The sequence below is a fragment of the Vulpes lagopus genome, chromosome X, assembly GCF_018345385.1.
Source record: "Vulpes lagopus strain Blue_001 chromosome X, ASM1834538v1, whole genome shotgun sequence".
Lineage (NCBI taxonomy): Eukaryota > Metazoa > Chordata > Mammalia > Carnivora > Canidae > Vulpes > Vulpes lagopus.
The window spans coordinates 34,782,237-34,801,846 of NC_054848.1; the positions used below are offsets into that span (position 1 = coordinate 34,782,237).

Genomic DNA, 19,610 nt, shown 5'->3' on the forward strand with positions numbered 1-19,610 from the left:
TAAAAAAAAGAACTGACAACTGGCAAAGTCACTGAAATTCGGGGGTGGGTGGGGGTGGTGGGCTGGGCGGGGGGGTGGCTCACCTGCAAGGCTCGCTGCTCCCGGCTGAGCTGGCTGGAATCTGCATACAGTTCCGTAGTGACACACTTGAACCGGTCACCCACGTAACCAGCGGAATTTGCAATTCTCTTTGCCAGCTTAGATGGCTTCGGTTTCAGAACTTTGCCATCATTGGACTCTGCCTCATCGGCTCCATCTTTGGTATAGGTGGGGGTGACATCCACGCTCGGTGGGGCACTGCCCACACAAAATGGTTTGGGATCCTCCTGGGTTTTACCAAAAGTTACAGCCGGGCCGTCGCTCCCCAGAGTTGGCTCCAGGAACGGAGTGGAGACTGGCATCCCCAGGTTCTCCTTGCTGGTTCCGGCCGGAACGCTCTCCTTGCTCAAGGTGAAGACTGGCTGGCCCGGGGCCTGTTTGAAAGCGTAAGCTTCGTGGAAGTCACTGATGCGCCCCAGCTCCTCTCGCAGGGCAACGAAATCGCGGTGCGGCTGCAAGGCCGGGTCGGCCGGAGGCTTGGTGGGCTCAGTGCTCGGGCCCACGCTCTCGGCCACGAAGCCCGCCTTGGCCACGCTGGCGTCTGTTTTCCCGTCTGCCTCTTCCCGGAGGAGGTCTACGTAGACAAGTTTGTCGCTCTTGACGACAGTTTTCCCTTGGTTCCAGCCAGGGCTCGGCTTTAGGTTCTTGTCGCCGGGGACCTCTGGGTGCAGCTTGGCGCTGCTAGCCTCCAGCATCTCGGAAAAGCGGTTCCGGAGGGTCGGGTCCTCGTAGCGGGTTCGCTCGTGGGAGCGGGACCTCCTCTCCGGCTTTTCCTCCTTAGTCATCTCAATGGGCGTGTGAGGTATCAACATGGGATGCACCATGCCCAACCCCAGCGCGTCCTGGTAGGTCACAAACTCCGGCCGGCCCGTGGGCAGCCCGTACGGCAGTCCAGGCTTCGGGGCCAGGTGCCCGGGAAAGAGACTGCCGTTGGGCAGCAAAACCGGGTGAGGGTAGACGGGTCCTTTGCCGTGTAGGGAGAGGGGGCTTATAGCGATGCCCTCGGGAGCCGGGTAAGGGAGGTAACTCCTGGGGTAGGGGATCGGCGGGGACCTAAACGCCTCGTTTGGAGATAGAAATATGGAGCTCGGCGGAAGGCCATTCTCGTTGGCTTTGAAGCTGGGCTCCGGGTTGCCAGCTTTGGCGCCCTTGCTGCTGGTGCCGCCGCTGTGCTTGGCGGGCGTGGTCGGGGGCTGGCCCACGTGCTGAATGACCGACGGCGTGGTGTCCATGGAGCTCCTGCTGGTCTTGCAGCCATCTGCGTTGGCATTGGGGGCCGGCGACGCCGAGGCCGGGCGGCCAGCGCTCGACACGGAGCCCGAGACATTTGTGACCACGGCGTCCGTGCCGCCCATGCGGGGACACGATGAACTGCGCTGCTGCGGTATAGCCCAGTCCAAGGCCTTGTTTTTCAGTGGCATGCTTTTGCCATTGTTCTCTTCGTTAGGGCTTGGCCCGGGCACCACCCAGGACGAGGGCGCCGTGCTGATGATCTCAGATCTATAGATAGCACAGCCGTTTCCGGGAGGAGATAGTGTTTCTTTTGGAATCTCACTGCCGGAGAGCACGAGGCCGCTTCCAGCTCTGCTGTGAACGAGGACCGTGGGAGCCATCTTTTTCATGTGGTCCGCTTTGGAAGCGTCTACATCCACCACTTTCGCAGACAAGTCCAGGGGCTTATCAGTAACGTCTTTGGTAACTGTCTGCTTCTCCAACAGAGGAGGCGAGCCACCGTCTTTCCTGTCCTGTCCTGCCGCTTTCCGGGCATGCCCGGGAACTGGCGGGCCACTCTCAGCCCCTTCCGGGCCCTTGGGATACTTGCCGTTGGAGAGCCTGGCTGACGGGAACTCGCTGCTCACCGTCATGTATGGCTTTGACAGGGTGACGGAGGGCGAGGTGGAGATCCTGGCGTAGTGCTTGTGAAATTCCGAGTAGGTGTCTGCAGCAGGCTGGGAAGGAAGGTGGACCCGGGGTGAAGGCCGAGGTGAAGGAGGCAATAGGAGAGCCGTGTCCCCGGGAAGGCCACTGGTGACTGCCTTAGCAGAGGGCACCCTAGGCTGCTTACTGTTCTGGATGTGGGGGTAGGCGTGGGAATCGACGGGGTTCCCAGGACTGACGCCCATCTTCCAGGGCAGGCTTTTGTCTGCGCAGTGGACCAGAGGGGGGATGGCTGGGGAGGCCGAAGGTGTTGAGAGCCTCATGGGTGAAGCCAGGGAGGACGGGATGTGGGGACTGACGTAGTGAGGTGGCGGCAGGTAGAGAAAGCGCTCCCCGTTGGTGCAGACTGGGGAATACAGCGGCTGGGCCAAGCTGTAGGACTGCTGAGGTAGCAAGGCCTTGTACATGTTCAGTGAATACTTATTTGGCGAGTCGAGGAAAGGGTAGATGGCTGGCGTGGCACCCTCCATGTAAGGATTGACCCAGGGCAGCCGCAGGTAACTAGCACCATTGATGTTGAGAGGGCTCTGTTTGTCGCTGGCAGGCCTGTCCAAGCCCAGTGTTTCTGCTGTGGGTACAGCACTTTTTTGTATTCCAGGTGGCGTTTTATAGATAGCACTGAAGCCATTCGGGGCTTTTCCAGAGACAGCGGAAGCCTCCACCGTCTCAGGTGTGTTCGGTTTGAACTGCATTTCTGGATTTCTCTCGGAAGAGAACCCAAGACCACCTAGAGTGCTCGTGGCGGCCTCCCGACTTTTCTCCGAGCCCAGTCCACACAAGCTAGAATACACGATGTTCCCAGGGACGCGCAGCCCTTCCCGAATCAGGCCAGTGCGGTCCATGCTCAGCGCGGCCAAGCCATCGATCCGATGGGCCGTAGTGGCATCCACCTTTGCAGAAGAAGAACACGGGTGTTACTCGAGACGCTCCTTCAAGGAGGCAGGGCCCATCCCAAAGAGAAACCTCTAACTAGTTCAATGTGACATCAGCCTCAACATCTGAACAGAAAGGGTTAAAAAGGTAGACTCCACAGGGGCCCAGGTCCCCTGCCCACTTATCCAAAAGCCTCTGCTGCCTGCCTTCTCACCTCGGTTCAACTAGTATCCTGAAAGCCTGTAAAAGGTTGATCCCTTTAGACTTGGGGCCCATACATTAAATTCAGTCATCTATTAACTCTGGAAAATTCACCTTCTCAGCAAAAATTCTCTGCTGCAGAGATGACACCAGCTCCACTACTCCCAGCACCAACCTCATGGGGTAGGGACCTGAACCTCCCAGGCCCATTAGGTTTGGGGGAGGGGGTGCTCACTAGGGTTTTTTTTCCCCCTAGAGGTGGGGAAGCGTTACTATTTAACATAACAAGAAACAATCTTCAGTGGGATGGACCATCAGGAAAGGAGAACTTTAGCTGTCTCATTTCTAGATCAATAGAAGAGGCCACGGGTCAAACTCTGGTTGTGTCTTTTGACTTCCTCTCCCTGCTGTCTGAAGATGGGTCAGTGTTTCCTATTTTCCTGGAAAAGGAAACCCTTAGGGTCTATTGGGAGGCTGGAAATTTACCCAACTCCAGGGGACATGGGAGGCAGCATGTGGCTTTCTAGAAAAAAGGAGGCACGTATCCTAGCAGTCACTGTGGGACTTGGACATAAATGGGCAGCGTGTGAAAAGGAGTGTGGGGCCAAGGAGAGCAGGGGTAAGGGCCTGGTCCTGCAAAAAAGCAGCAGCCTACTTGGCCCTGCCCCTGCCCCTGCCCTGCCCCCCAAAGGCCCTTGAGCGACAGGATGGATTACAGATCACTGATAGTCACAGAAGCCATGAGTCTCTTACCACGTTGTGGTTCAAGGGATTTTCTTCCCTTAGTTCCAGTCTGGCCTTTGAAGCGTCACCATCATTCACAGGAATTTTCCTAGTTAAAAAGGATATGCCAAACTTTGTGAAAGCATTCCTCACTTGATCCACCTTTCCCAGATCACCCCAGAACAGACCAATTTCTAACACCTCCATGTCTCAAACTGCCCTTACTGGAACAACTCCTCCCCAGTGAGCCCCTGTTGAGAGTTGTTCCCACATTGTGCTTCAGCTGGGTTGGGAGAAAACAAAGGAAAGGCAGGACTCAGAGCGAGGGGGACGTGAAAATCACAAACGTCTCCCAAAACCGGACGCCACAGAAATGAACATCCTGTGCCATGTTTTCTCTAGAGAGGCCAAGGAGGCCAATCTGAGCTCTGCCCTCCTAGCAGACCCTCCTGAGATGCTTTACGTGAGGACTGACATCAGGGGAGTACGAAGGCCAAAGACCGAGGTGGAGACACAGGCTGGAGTCTGTGGGCTGGGCGCATGAGTCACTTCCGTGCTCCTCACGAGGGCAGGCTTTCAAAACTTTTCCCCAAACAAAGTTAGGTACCATGTTCTACAAAAGTGGTTGCCATGGTGATAATGAAGCCATATTTGACTGCCTTTATCAAAATGACGGGGGATACACACGAATATCATACAAATGTCAGCTGCTCCAGGCTCCAGAGAAAGCTGCACATCTGTGCCAGGCTGCTGCGGCTGCCCTGGGACTTGTTATCAGACAGCATCGATAAAGAAAGCTCTCAGTGCCAACTTCCAAATCCCCAGGATAAAATCGCTGACAAGCAGCAGCGGATACCCCGAAGAGCGGCTTCAATCATCTACTGCTTAGCTGCCTCTACCCCACACTCCAAAATTACTGATTAGGGAGGCTACCAGAGCTGCCAGGCAACTGAGACCAGGAGCCGAGGCCCTTGCCAGAATAGGCAGCAGAGGACACCAAGAAACCTGGGGCTTAAATGAAAGAAGGGGTGGCCATCTCCCCATTTATTACTGAGCAAACTATTTGTTTTAAAAGCACATCGAATGCCGATCCACCTGGGCCCACACTCCTGACATTTAGAGTTAAAGCAGCATATAGACTGGGATTAATTCTCCTTCATAAATATGAAATAATAAATTAAGGACGAAAGTGCACTGAAAGGCCGCTTTAGGGGCTAATCTTTTAAAGGGCGGCAATGCTTCGCTGAGCCGGGTTGCCTGTTAAAACTGTAAATCAAGGGCCGGCAGCTAGGCGGAAGATCATTCTCCCCCACCCGGTTTGGGCCTACTCTGGCTGTGAGAAGGTGAGGGGGGCTTCAGCCGGGGCTCTGCTCCGGAGCATGGGGTGGGGGTGGGGCGGACCGGGGGCACCCACCCCCTCTCCCCAGGCCTCAGCCAGACAGCACATTCACCTGTCTTCGTTGATCCCACACATGCGGACCCTCTCGCTGTTCATCCAGCTGTGAACGTTCCCATACAGGGGGGTTGCTGAAAGCATGTCGTCTTCTTGGATGGCAGCTTTTCTTCAAGAGTCTAGTCTGTTTAAAAAAAAAAAAAAATCCCAGGAGGTTGAATAAAGAAGAGCCAAACAGGGAACCAGAGAGGCCCTCTTTCTAGGTAATTCATACAGAAGGCAGGCTGTACCCAATGTTCTACAGATGTCTAGGAGTGAAGGAACACACCTGACCCGAAGGGTACAAGGGGTGCCCGCAGCTTCCTTGCCGGCGGGGAGGTGTTAAAGAACCATATACCACACCATCCACGCTACTGCACACATCGCACTGCCACCCCCGGCTGCCCCTGCCTGCCCACCCGCCCACCTTCTCCTTTCCCAGCCTTTGGGGAACACGCTTGGCAGTTTATGGCACTGCATCCCAGGGAGCCATATGCAGGTTCTTCTGGGGTCTGAGAGGACCAGAGGTGGTGGAAGGTACAAGGGTCAGGTGTGGCAACCCAAACTACGATGCGTCTCCGGGGTTGTGGTGTGGGCTACTTAAAAGATCGAGGGTTAAAAAAGTCGGTGGGCTGGTGAATCACCCCACTCAGCCCTAGATTAGATTAGGCGCTGAACCCCGGGTGGTTTTGCCTGGGTGGTTTGGCCTGGGAGAGCTACAGAGGGAAGCGGTTGAGTAATTCCATGACGCCTGCTCGCTGGGGACAAGAAATCATTAGTGAGTGCAGAAGTCTTAGCAGCCCAGGCTGCAGGGCTACAAGCCACTGGCAGGCTGGGAGCAGGCAAAAGCCACTTTCCTTGCCATTTTCCTTGTCCGGGGAGGGGGAGGCTGCCCAGGCAGAGGAGGGGAGAGCACCTCTCCCGGGCCTTCCTTACCTTCGCTGCCCCCCGCCCCCCCACATCACATTCTAGTTTGCTGCATGAGTGAAGGGTCAGGACAAGCTGCATTTTATTAACAGGATTATCACGGCGCGTGATTTATCCTCGTGCAGGATTTTAATTGCTCTTTGGAGGTTGAGCCGTTTCTTTTGACTGCGCTTCAGCCCATATCCTGCTGTTAAATGCTGGGTTAATAAGTAGGGGAGCCTTTAATGCCTGGGACCGAAGGCCCTCGGCAATTCCCTGCGCACAAACACATCTCCCTTGTCCGGGCCCCGGCTGGCGGGGCATCTTTATGCGGGGACCCAAACGGGAGTGTGAAGTCAGTAGTGTGCAGATCATCGGGGGAACTTTTCTTTCTCCTCCCTCACACACCCACCCACATAGTTTCCGAAAGCCCAAATGTTCCCTAAGTCGACACATTTCCTTTGTTAGCAGGGAAAAATATGCAAATGCTTGCTTTTACACTCGAGCACAGGGAGCAGACTGCCAGGTCGGTGGGGTGGAGGCACCAGGTACGGGAACTCTGAGAGTGACTAAGGGCGGCGGTTGGGGGAGCACCTGGGAGACCCAAATCCAAAAGCTAGGCTGGTCTATCCTTCAGCCTTTCTTTGTCCTAACTAGGTCTTTTGTCCACCAGTATCCTTGTTGGCCCCCTATACATAGAACACCGTCTGTTAATCAAGAGCCACACACACAGACACACGGCACGGAGTTAGAGCCCAACAATGAAGCTGGAAGAGGAGGAGGAGGAGGAGGAGGACGACGGCTGCGAGGAGGACGAGGAGGAGGAAGAGGCAGAAAATCTGCAGTTGCAGCAGGCCTGGTGGGATTCTGAAGGAGCACCTTCTGGAGGAAGCGCCTCTTTCTTTCTCTTTCCGATGGGCTAGCCCCAGTGCCGCAAAAAGACCAACTGGGGTCTTGAAGAAGGTTCTGTGGGGGCTCTGGGCTTCTCTTCCTTCCTCCAAACATACAAATCAAGTTGGGGGTGGGAGAGAAGGCCACCACTAGTGCACAGATGACCACAAGGCACATTCAAGGGACTGTCCCCTCCCTTACCCCTGCCGCCCCTTCTAACAAAAGGAAGACATTCTGGGTGGCCCAATGTGGACAGTGGAGCAACATTGCTTGATGCAAGCGTCCTGGTCCTCAGCGGCAGCAGTGGGACTGCACCAGGCCATCCCCTCACTACGTGCCACAAGGAAACGCAGAAATTACACCAGGAACCAAAGGGTTGATCAAGCACCCCTAGGAAAAGGATGAGGGAATGAAAAGGGGTGTGTGTGTGTGTGTGTGTGTGTGTGTGTGCGCACGTACGCGCGCGCACGCCTAGGAGACTTCAATCTTCTGCTGTCCCCGAAGTGGCCTGGCCTTCCACAAGCTGCCACAGACCCACCTCCTTCGCTAGCTGCCTGGTGACAAGGACCTCTGAGCACCTGACTGAGGAAACAGGATCCATCATCCCACTTTGCCCCCTTCCTACTCCCCCACCCCTGCAAAGGGCCAGCGGCCCCCTTCCCTGGACACAAGGGTGAATGTGATGCAAGACACATGGGAGCCCTGGGTGCCCTCAAGCTCCCCACCACCACTGCAGGGCTCTTTCTGTGGGCTTTTCAACATTAATGCCGCACACTTAGGTGACACAGGCAGCAGCATGAAGTGGCTTCGCAGGCATAGGGTCAGATGGAGTATTGGGGGTGGGGGAGAGGGAAGAGGCTGTGCGAGAAGAAACAAGGGAGGGAGAGGTACATTGTTGCATCCTGCTGACTACACACACACACACACACACACACACACACACACACACAATCTTTAGCTGCCCCATGAACTTTTTGTGAACTGTTTAAAAGTGGAGGTCTGTTGAACAAACAGCGGCGCCACTGCCAGCCATAATTTCATTGCAACAAGCTAAAGACTTTTAACTCTTCAGGTTCCTGGGCAAAGATGGAGCTAAGTGGGAACGGTTGGTGAGCAATGGCCCGGCCTGCAGGGAGCCCCTTCTCCAGGGTGCCAGCGTGCTCCGGAGGAGCCCGGATCCCCAGCAGGTACATCCTCTGCTGAGGCCATGCTGCGTCCACCCCGCCCACCCCGCCGGGACGCCAGCCTGGGGACCTCCCCTCCCCCCCCTTCGGGATGTGGAACTAAGGGGGGGGGGCATTTGGGTAAGAAACACAAAGAGCCCGAGGGGCGGAGATACAGCGATGCTCATCCCACTCCACTTCCAGAAGGGGCTGTTGAAATAGTTGGGGTCTTTTTTTGAACTCTAAGAGAAAGTGCTTCAAAACTGACTTCGCTGACCCTAAGGCCACGGTGGAGAGGACAAATAATGTGATTTAGATGACAAACAGAGCAGGCACTTTGCGGCGGCTCTGAGAGGCTTGTTTGCCTTTATTTCTCCGCGGGCACCAACTCCCCCCCCCCCCCCCCCCCCGCGCTTCCACATGCAGGCTAGAAGTGCCAAGATGTGTGAAGTCACTCAAGAAAAGCACTTTACAAGCACCAACCTGTTTCCATGTTAGCTGCTAAGCTGCACCTTGGCGATGGGGTTTAACCCTTTTTCCGTGAATGGAGAGAAAGGGGCCAAGGATGCAGGATGGGGATGGAGAGGGAAGGGGAAGGTGGCTGAGAGGAAAGGGTCAGGCAGGGAGACTGAGGAGTGTCTGGTTTCTAAAGAACAGACCAGGAATTGTAGTGGTTGTCTGCTGGAACACCCAGTTCTGGGGAGAGATCTGGCTGGCAAAATGCGCACACGCAAGTGCACACACACACGTGCACACCCACACACCCCCAGAGTGGACTCCAGCTCTTGAACTGGCAGTAACTGAAAGCACAAGAGAGCTTGCGTCTCCCTCAACAGACGTGGGCAGTTATCTGCTCTGGGAGCCAAGGGTTATGCTTAGAGTACTAGGCTTGGCTTGAACACCGAGGAAAGGGCCTGACTGGCAGAAAGAGGTCAGAGGGACCAAAATTAGGAGCTGTCACCTCTGAGAAGGGGCACTGCCAAGCCTCTGACAGGACACAAGGAGCACATGGGTCCAGAAGTAGCACCCGCCGCTGCCACCACCGCCACCCATTCCTGCCATGAGGACATCGTTATGCACTGAGGAAAAGGAGACGGCTGTTTGGGTTTTCTTTACAGGCGATCTACCCTGGCAGACAACAGACAGCGGGTTGTAGACTTCAGAGGCTGGGAGGAGCAAGGGGACGGGAGGCAGCACCAGACCACTCTTGGCACCCCTCCTGAACTATCCGCTGGGCTCCTCCTGGCACCAGGCCACCTGTACTGCCTCTGCCCTTGAGGAGGTGCTCCATTCAAGCCTGCACATCACACTTGTCAAGTTCACCAACAAAATGGAAAGCAACACCATCAAACCATCCCAGCTCCCCCGCACCACGCGAGCGCCAATGGTGAGGTGCCCCTTCCTTGGGTCTCTCTCAACTGCCACCCCTTGCCCCCATCAGGCAGTTATCCAGGCAATGGTCAAGAAGGCCTGGACAGGTGTGTGTGGGGGGGGCGAGCTTCCAGCTCAGAAGGCAGAGCTGGCATTGGGAAGGCTGGCCCAGTGTGTGTGTAGTATGTGTTGGGGACCTCTTCGGGGAAGGGGCCTCCCTCCCATCACAGCCACTTCTTTGCGGAGGGCACGTGAGAACCTGATTACCACCACAGCCTCCCAGCTCCCACCCTCACCAGCAGTGTGTCTCTGGGCAGGTGGCCGAACCTCTTCAACCCTGCTCCCCTCATCTGTAAATATTTGGCACCGCATTTTCCAGAGGATTAAACTGCACTATGGACTTGAGTTTTGCCTGGCAATGCTTAGTACAGGCCACGTTTAACCCCATTAAACAGCATCTGATGCCACAGAGCATACCGTGTGACAACCCGAGAACGGTCGCGTAGTTTCTTTGTGGCGTTGGGAAGGCTGAAGCAGGGACACAGAGGGGGCCAGGCCAGGGAGGGGTGACCTTCAGCAGAGTTGTGTGGATTTCATCAAAGCCCAAAGCGAACCCCGCGGGAGCCCTTCCTGGGGCTGCTCCAAGAGCAGACTGAGTCACGCACAGCAGCACTTCTCTCCTGGTGTCAAGGAAGGGAGGGGTGAAGAAGTTCCTATTTTAGGATGGGGGGAGGGGGGCTGTGTGGGGGTAGATGATGAGAGGAAAACGCTCTCCCGGATGTGCACTGTTGGGGGCGGGTCCTCCTGGGCTGCTTTTTTGGGGGGGCGGGTGGAGCAGCAGGGTGAAGCGGACCGAGACTGGCGCCCCCCCACAGCGCGCATCCGGTCGTCCCACAGGCTTCCAGGGGTGTGACTGAGCCTGGTCAGCCAGCCCTCCAAGGGTGTTGGAGGGGGTGGGTGGGGGTTTGGGAGGAGTGATCCAGCCTGCCCAGGCGCTGTCTCTTGGCACACTCCAAGCCACGGCCATCGCCTCCGGGGGCGTCCCCACCCACGCCCCAAGTTTTGCATTAGTAACACACCAAGCTGGATGGGAGAGGGAGCGAGGAGGATGGAGGATGGGAAGGGAAACTCGAGCGGCCCTAACCTTTCGAGCAACCAGAACCTTCCCTGCCTCCTCCCAGGGCGCCTGGGTCAGAGCAGAGCCACTCGGGTAGGTCGGGGGTGAACTTGGCCCTCGGCGGGGGCGGCGGCGGTGAGGGCGAGCAGGGGGAAGGGCGCCCCCTCCCCCGCCTCAGCCCGAGCGCGATCGGTCGGCAACAAAGGGATTTTCTCTCCCACCACACACACCCGTGCTGCTCCGGGCTCGCCCGCCCCTCCTCGCGGCTCCTCCACCGAGGTCCCCACGCGGGGCCGCCCCACGGCACACGCCCACACCCTCGCGACGCGCCCCCGCCCAGCGTTCCAGGAACTCCCGCTCTCTCCGGGACGCGGCCGGACCTCCGCAATCACCCAGTCCCCTGACCCCAATTAACCCCTCGGGCCCTGCGGCCCGCGTGCTCCTTCGGGGTTCCCCCTGACCGAACCCCGCCGTTGAATCTTTGACAAAAAGGAACTTTGGGTGGGCGCATGCAGACACCCTCCTCCTGGCCATTCCTCCTAGGCTCCTTCTGAGCAGACTGGAGGTCCACCACCCCCCCACATACACGCAGGGTCAGCTGTTGGACCAACATTGGGACACTTCCCCTTCTCCCCCGACACCGATGCAGGCCACAGCCTTGGGGTTTTGTTCCTTTCACTTTCTTTCACGGTTATGCCACACACCACCACATGGGCAAGAGAGGGCCTATTTGGAAGTCGGTGTCCCTCAACAGGAGGCAGCCCAGGACAGGAAACCTAGGTTGAATGCAATGAATCACCCTTCCTCCCTTATTCTCCCCTACCCCACCCCCAGCCTCACACCCCCTTAGGGATAATCCCAACAGGGCTGGATTGCCACTTGGGAGTCTATACAACCTGGGGGCAAACCCAGAATAAACGAGCCTTTTCACAACTCCAGAGAGGGTGTCAATGCACTGCCATCTCCACCAGGGTTTTGTAGGAATAAAACCACAGTTCACAAGCCACCCCCACCCCACCCCCCGCCAAAGGAACAGGCTACATGGTAAGGCTATCAACAACAGCCATCGTGAGTACACAGGAAGCACAAAGGAACTTTTTATGCATAAAAGATGCATAGCACACGGGCTCCTGTGATCTGCACCGGGGTTCCTTAAATGATTGTGCACTGCCTGGGAGTTCTGGGAGGGCTGGGGAATGAGGGTCAGAGGAGCAGAGGGGCTCCCACTTTCTTGACAAGGAACAAAAGAAACCCCATGTCTGCTACTCACTCTTGGAACTCGGAACACCCCAAACAAAGCTGTGGAACAACTATGGTGTAGATGGGGGCCCAGGAATTTTTGTCGCTGCTCAGAGCTTAATTACTCCTCCTTGATCCGTGGGACTAGACACGACACCGCCAAGGTTAAAATGCCCCGAACAGCGCCGAGCAGATGTGAGCGAGCTGGCAGACGCGCAAATGAGGCCTGCCTCGGAGCACGATAACAAGTGACTAATACATTGCATATCGTTGAAAGAAAATTATTTTTCTCTAATTTGCATTTGCTTGGGGAAAAAAAAAAGCCAACCAGAGTCCCTCTTCACAAGCACGAGTCTAATCCTGGAAATACAGCCCGGCTGCTTTAAGAGAGCTGGAAGGAGGGAAAGACTGCCAGTGTTTTGGCGTTACAGGCTTGTTTATCTTTCCGCCTTTCCTCCAAGGCGAAACTCGTTTTGCAAGCAACATTCCTACAGAAAATGGCACACGTCATAAAAAGAGACCAATTTATAGAACTGGCACCGAAGTTCATGTATCACTCCAGAAGCATCTTCCCAGCTCCCCACTGGGGAACCCAAGTGGATACAAAAGTCCACGTTAAAACTCAAAGAGGGTAGGCCTGGGGGGGCCAGGGGCAATGAACTCAATTTGCAGAGATCCTGAAGGCTGTACATCCAAGGGACCAAAATCACGGAGAAGGACAAGATACAGAATCAAATCAGCTCTAAAGGATCCTCCAAACCCCAGGGGGCCAAGGGAGGTGAAGGGGAGGGGAGCGATTCTGACACCCATTTTGCCCCAGGACAGCCCAGAGGCGGGGCCCACCTCTCTGGTCACCCTGAACCCACCTGCTCAGGCCAACTGGTCATCTCCAGGACCAGCCAAGGGGGTAGCTACTGCCACCAACTGCTCTCCTTGCCAGTGTCTGGCTGTCAACTGGCGCCTCCCCCCCAGTGTCTGGCTGTCAACTAGGAACTCAGAGAAGGCCTGTGGTTGTGGGCATCTAGTTGATTAAGTCAGAGTGGGTGGCTCTGTAAGCACACCTCAGAACCACGCCTTTGTGTCCTACAGCTGAAGTCGAATGTGCTCTTGGAAATAGGAAGGCTTAGGAGGGAAAGTTAAGGGGTGTGGGTAATCAAAAGCCAAACTGCACCCTTTTACCCCACTCCAATATAACCCCCTTTGGGTCTTGAACCTACACACTTGCGTTTCCAGCCTGGGAAATGGTGGTGAGTGCACAGTACGCAGTACCCACCAGTCTCTCTACTCTAACTTGTCTGAGTAACAGAGCCATTTCCGAGGGGGACCAAGGGCCATCAGACTCTGCAACTTCCAGAAAGCCTTTGGTTAATAACACATTGTTTCCGCCGATCCTGGCCAGACCCCTCTCTGGGCAGTGACACTTGGGACCCTGTGGGCCTTCTCCCACCACCTCTGCAGAACAAGCCCCCTAAAGCACGACACACAACGCACCCATCCTGCACCTCCGTCCTGATTCCAGGAGCCAGAAAGGTGTGTGTTGGGGGAGGAGGGGTGCGTGGGGCGGTGCGCGGCACTGCCGACTTTTTCTCTCATCTCAGGACGCTGTGGCCAGAAAGCGGCGGCCACCTCTGCAGCTCTCCGCGGGCCTGCATAGTGCACGCTTTGTGTAAGCGCAGCGCTGCTCGTGCACCAACAGCTGTCACATTATTTGCACTCGCTGTAAACAGCCTTCACATTCCCCCCTTACCACATAGTTAAAGCCAGACTAACAATCCACAGTTCGAGATCAAACCAACAACAGCAGCATTGTGTCTGCCTCCGCTGCCTTCGCACCAAGCCCAGCAGCTGGCAGGTTTCTCCGGAACAAGGGGACCCCCCCTTCTTCCCCCACCCCTCCAGGCTCCAGCCAAGGCTAGCCAAGGCAGCGTGCAGTTTGTCGCCGCTGATTGTAAAAGCGAAAAGAGCACAGCCATGTCGCAGGGATTTCTGTGTGGTTTATCAGCCTTCTCCCAGAGTTTGCCCCTCCTGGTGGCTCGGGGAAGCACCCCTCCCCCACTTCCTCAGCTAGGAAGAAAGGTTGTTCAGACTCCCAGGGTCGCTTTCAACGCTCAGCAAGGCCTGGGGTCGGGGACAGGGAGGCCTGCCGCTCCCTGTGCTAGGTCACAGGGGGCCAGGAGGCTCTGCCCTTTGCGAAGCCCGCGGCCCAGTGCCTCTGGTGCCTCGAAAATTGTCCAACTCCCTGAATACTTACTGGCCGCCCCACTGATCAAAATGTCTCCTTTATGATTTTTGGTTAAGTCGAACATTTCCATAATCGTCATTATTAGTGCAAATTACACGCCTAATCGGTCCTTAAATAGATTTTAATTAAATAATCATACAAGGCTCATTTTATGACTTAAGAAAGGCATTACTTCTCGTTATAAACTTTCCACCAGGATATAGACTCATGATAGCAGACAAATACTTATTCTTTGAAACTTGGCAAGAACTGATGGGCAGAGAGGATCCTGAAATGACACCATGTCACCTTCTGGAATCCCGGCTGAGACCAGACATAACCACATCTGTGCAACTTTCCTCTTGGGAAGGGAGAGGGGATCTCTTCCTCCAAACCCTCACTTTCGCTGTCTCCTCTTTCTGGCCAGTGGAAAGAAGCCCCAAATGCTACTTTTTCCTTACCCATCTGCAGAGATTCCTCCAGCGGGCCGTCTCTGGTAGAGACCACTCCTCCCCACTGCCATCCATCCAGTCTTTCCCCCTGGTCTGCCGAGAGCCCCGGCGCAAAGCAGGCAGGGTTGTGCTTGTTAACTGCTGTGTAAAATGCTGTTAATAAAATAATAAATACAAAGGATGGAGGCTGCTGGTTTCCACGGCTGTTTTGACTGGAAATGCCTTGGCACTTGTCATGTGTTTATGGGAGGGCAGACAACTCCAGGATTTGCATAGTTTGGACATTTCTGTACTTCATTTATTCTGTCCTAAATGACGTAGGCCTAGAGCTATTTCAAGTTTGCATTTGTACAGAAATGTTGAGTGCCTAAGAGCTTCTCCAATTAGACCAAGTTTTAAATCAGACCCAAAGCTGGACCGTCCTGGCTCTGACTCGCCCCCTCTCCACCTTCTGCCTCTGTTGCGGGAGAAAACAAACAGACCCTCAACAACGACCCCCTGTCCTTGCTCTCCCCACCTTCACCCCCTCTGGGGGCATCCAGGGCAAAGGTTAAGGTGTCTTCAGATTACAGGCAAGGCCCCGGCTCCGCAGTGTGGAAATCATGGCAGTGAGGCGCATCCTGGCCACACTCTACCTCTAAAAGAGTAGTGAGCTAAGATGCGGGGAAAACTGCTGGCCTGGTAAAACCCACTGTTCACAAAACAATGTCAGCAAAGGCTGGAAGGCATTCTTTAGAGAGGGACCAGGGATTCGTGCCTACTGAAGCTCTTTCAGCACAAAGGCTTTTAGGGGAAGAAGGGAAAAAGAGGGAGGAGGAGGGGGGAGAGGAGGAGAGAAGGGGAGGGCTCCTGTTTCAGAGCAGGCATCCCCTGAGAGTCAAGAACCAAGTGTAGCTTCAATCAAACGCTGACTTCCCCTCTGGGAGTCGAGTAGGAAACCTGATCACAGTAGCTTACTACCGGCCTGGATCCATACAGGTCTGGTTTTCTTCTCATGCTGGTAATTTTTTAAAATACATATCGATATAAAAAAAGAAGCGATCCCTGGCAGACTTTATTGAAAACCACACTGAGACCTCGTAACATCCGGACTTAATCCCTATCAAACAAACCACAGCACCTCTGGCCTCTGCAGCAGGCCAGCCCCTCACCTCTTCCAACCAGGTCTCTCCCTTCCAGCCCCTGGCTCTTCTCTCCCAAGAAAGGAGGACGAGAAGGCTTGCCAAAAAGCACCAAGATACCCGGTTCTGGAATCAATTCCTAACCATATAATGATCCCGCTTGGGGGGGGGGGGGCAATCCAAGCCCTTTCATATGGAACCCTTTAAAGCACAGAATGCAAAGAACTGCAACAAAAGAAAAGAGGAACCCACGAAGGCAGACCAGAAGGATATCAACGGAGGCGAATTTAACTTGCGACAGTCCCTGACACTAGCCTAGGCAGGTCTCAGGGGCTCTAGGGGGCAGCCGGGAATGATGGAGCAACCTAAAGGAACATTACCAGTCATTCAAAGCAGTCCCTAATTCTCGGGGCCTACTATGTGCCAAGTAGTCTCCTTTGATCCTAAAGGTGGATAATTATTACCAGTCTTACAAATGAAGAAACTTACCAAGGCTCAGAGGCCATAAATAACTTGCCCCCAAGGTCACACAGCTAGTAAAAATGGGCCACGGTCAAACTCAGTCCTGGAGTTCCGGAGAGGAGCCAATTACTGGTCAAATCGTGCCATCTGAAAAATCCTCAAGAATTTCAGAAAGCTTCCCTTAGCTCTAGTACTCGAGGGCAGGATAAGAGCTTTTGACACCTATGTACCTTAGTTCACAAGGAAACCGAAGCCCAATTTCTCCTACATCCAGTAATCTCTTGGTCCACTTGAAGTCTTTCCCAATTTCCTGTGACTTCCTACACAGGAATACCCCAGTGTGAGGTCAGGGCTCCCAACAAAGCCTCACTTTCCCCTCCTCCAGGAACCTAGAATAGGCAGGGGTAGGTGGGTCGCTAGCTACTGTCGGGTCTCCACAGAAAGTGCTGACTCTTGGTGCTAGGTCTGGGCCTGCCACCCTAGTTTTGCCACAGAAAGCAATAAATCAAATTATCTAGATAGAGCAAAAGCCCTTTTGGAAAGAGTGCCTCCACCTACCTTTCCTAGGGTTTTAAGGAAAAACCTCTAGGGACCAAAGTAGGGTGCGGGTAGAAATTAAGAGGTAAGTGGTTTGCAAGACGTCAGGCCCTCCTGGACTGGGGGTCCCCATAAAAGGCCAACGCCCGCGACAAGCCGAGGACTGAGTTATCTCCCATATCCCCAACTTCTCATCCCAGAAGGAAGGGGTGTGTGTGTGTGGGGGGGTGTCCGGGCCTAATATCGCCAGTCGGCCCCAACCCCAGTTTCCAGATCTGCCCCAGGCTTTCGGATGCTCCAGGAACACGGGAACTGGGCACACCAGACGACCCAGGTTCCACAGGGCCATCTCCCGCTCAGCAGGGGGACCGGACAGTCAGCTGCCCCGGCAGGCTTTCCGGCCCCGGACCGGTGGCTCCTCCAAGAGGCCGAGGCTCCGGACGCACGAAATGGCTCCAGGAGCGACTGGGCGGGCAGGGGCCTCGGGCGCGGGAGGGATCGAGGCGATGGCGGCGCCGGGTCCTCACCCCGCTAGCCAGCCGAACACGCCCCCGCCGCCCGGCCGCCCGGCCGCCCGCCCCTGGCTCCCCGCCAGTGGCGCTCGCTCGCTCGCTCGCTCTCTCTCTTAAACTTTCCGGCGTTGGCGATCGGGCAGGGTTTCCAGCCTCCGCCCTCCCCCCACCCCTAGCTCGGTGCAGGCCCTTCCAAACCTCTGGGGAGGCGACCCCCGCCCCGGTACCGCGAGACAGAGGCCCCGGCGGACACCCTCCCCCCACCCCACACACACCTTGAGCCACCTGGAGCCACTCGGAGCGGGTGGCTTCCCAAAGCGATCGGCGTCCGGCCGAGCTTGGGGCTGCCGCGTCCGGGAAGGAACTCCCGCAGCCTCCAACGGTCACCGCCTGCCCGCGGCGCGCGTGCAGTGCGCCCCACACTCGCGCGCTCCGAAAGAACTTACACCCGGGGGAGGGGGAATGGAGCAGGCGGGGCTGCGCCCCCCTTTTTCCTTTTTGAAACTCTTTAGTTGCAAGACTTTTGGGTGTCCCTGGCACGGCTGCGAGAGCTCGGGTAGAACAATAGAAACAGGGGCTTGCCGGAAATGGTGCAGGAAGACCCCTATAACCCTATAAACCTCTCCTCCCCTCCCCAGTTACTATTAGCATTAAAAGACTCCAGTGCCTTCAATGCAATGGTACCTGTTTATAACTTTCACCCGCTGGGTCCCCATACCCTAAACAAGTCCCCCTCCTCACATTATGAAATCACAAGGGCAAAGATCGCTCCCAAATCTGTGACCTCGGTAAGCTCTCTGGGACTTTCACCTGCTCTGCCCCTGGCACCCCGACCTGACTCACCCCCTCCCCCAGTAGTTCCTCTGGTTTGCACCTAGACAATAAATTTAGTTTAATTTAGCTTCCGGTCTTTAATTTTAGCAGGTCTCCTTTTTGCATGCAAATCAATATGGCAATTACCATCTAAAAGCTCGCCCAGCCCCGGGTCAATGTAAATTGATCATTGTCCGCCTTCCACAAAATAACACCGGGAGTCTGTGGTGCATAATGAGATTATACTGGAAACTGTCTTTTAGATCACAAATTATATTTTATGCTGTCAGGATCTTCTAGCGGACTTCCCCGCTAGTCTAATCACGGGGAGCTGAGCCCGTGGGTGCTGAGGGGGGATGGCTGGCTCAGGGAGACCTGGTTCTAAAAAATAACCATGCGAGGGACCCCCCCCCATTTCCAAGACCCTAGACTGGGGACAGGCACAGATGAGTTGTGCTGGGAAAGGGGGCCTTCTACAGAAACATCCCGGAAAAGCATCGTTCATTAATTCCCATGCAACACAAAGTCAGATATCCCTTCCAGAGGGATATGTTAGGGGCAACCAGCAAAAAGCCGTCGAGCCGGGCTGGTGGGAGGGGGGGTGGAGGAGGAGTCTCCTGCCAAGAACTCAGCACCAAGGCGGCTGGGCTACCACCCGGGCGGCCCGGGGAGGCCGTCCACTCCGGCCCCTGCAGCTTCTCAACCCCGCCGCCGCCACCTAGGCCCCAGCAGCGCAGCCTGCTTTGCAAACAGACGGAATCCTGCGGGCCAAGCACTCGGGCAGAGCAGCTGGGGCGGGCCTTGGCCGGCCCCGGCCTCCCCTCCCCGAACCGTGTGAGCCGACCGCCGAAGCCTCCAAGCAAGGAGAAGGTCCTTTCTCGCCGAGAGCACGGCTCCCCGCCCCTCCGCGGCCCCCAGGGCACGGGTGTGACCCTGGGGCCTAACAAAGGGCCTTCTGAGTTCCCTTCGGCCTCGGGCTGGCGGGGGGAGGGGTGGGGCCCGCGGGGGGAGGGGTGGGGCTCGGCGGCCCAAGCGGACCCTCGAGGTCCTCCGCCCCGCCCCGCCGCGCCTGGCCAGCCCGGCCGGGCCCCGCGCCCTCGAGGAAACCACCAAGGTGGCATTGTCAGGGCTGCCGTGCGCTTCCGAGGACCGTCCTGGAGTTCGGGCGGCACTGCGGCCTGCAGGCCTCCCGCCCAGCCCGCGCGGCCCAGCCCTGCCCCGCCCGACCCGGCGCGGGCTCCACCCGAGTGCGGTCTTCCCAATAAAAGCTGGAATTCCCGGCTGGGCTCAGACAAAGAGGAACCGCGGCAAATCGACGCCGCGGGCAAACCAAACCCTAGCCTAGTTTACGTGAGCGTCTGGGGTCACACAGGCGCCTACTAATCCACCCTACACAGGCCATTCCCGCAAGGTCTCCTCCAGGAAAAAAAAAAAAAAATTAAAGCATACCAAAATGAAACCGTACCTCCCCTTTATTCCTCCCGGAGGGCGAACTTCGCACTTCTTTCGGCTCTATCTTTATCAATCCACCAGGCTGAC

The 19,610-nt window shown here is 56.1% G+C and overlaps 1 protein-coding gene across 8 annotated transcripts in view; it reads right to left on the bottom strand.

The window, feature by feature from the left end:
- Positions 1 to 19,610, bottom strand: part of BCOR (BCL6 corepressor) — an 83,440-nt gene that overhangs the window by 19,046 nt on the left and 44,784 nt on the right. For 7 of the 8 annotated variants that reach the window (XM_041741442.1, XM_041741440.1, XM_041741446.1 and 4 more), the window contains exons 2-4: positions 5,286 to 5,411; positions 3,865 to 3,943; positions 84 to 2,927 (exon numbers count right to left, since the gene is read on the bottom strand). In XM_041741442.1, coding sequence (XP_041597376.1) covers positions 84 to 2,927; positions 3,865 to 3,943; positions 5,286 to 5,371 — 3,009 coding nt within the window. In that variant the 5' untranslated portion in view covers positions 5,372 to 5,411. Of the gene's footprint in view, positions 1 to 83; positions 2,928 to 3,864; positions 3,944 to 5,285; positions 5,412 to 8,709; positions 9,739 to 19,610 lie in introns of those variants that run through there. The other variant, XM_041741443.1, reaches the window with a different exon arrangement.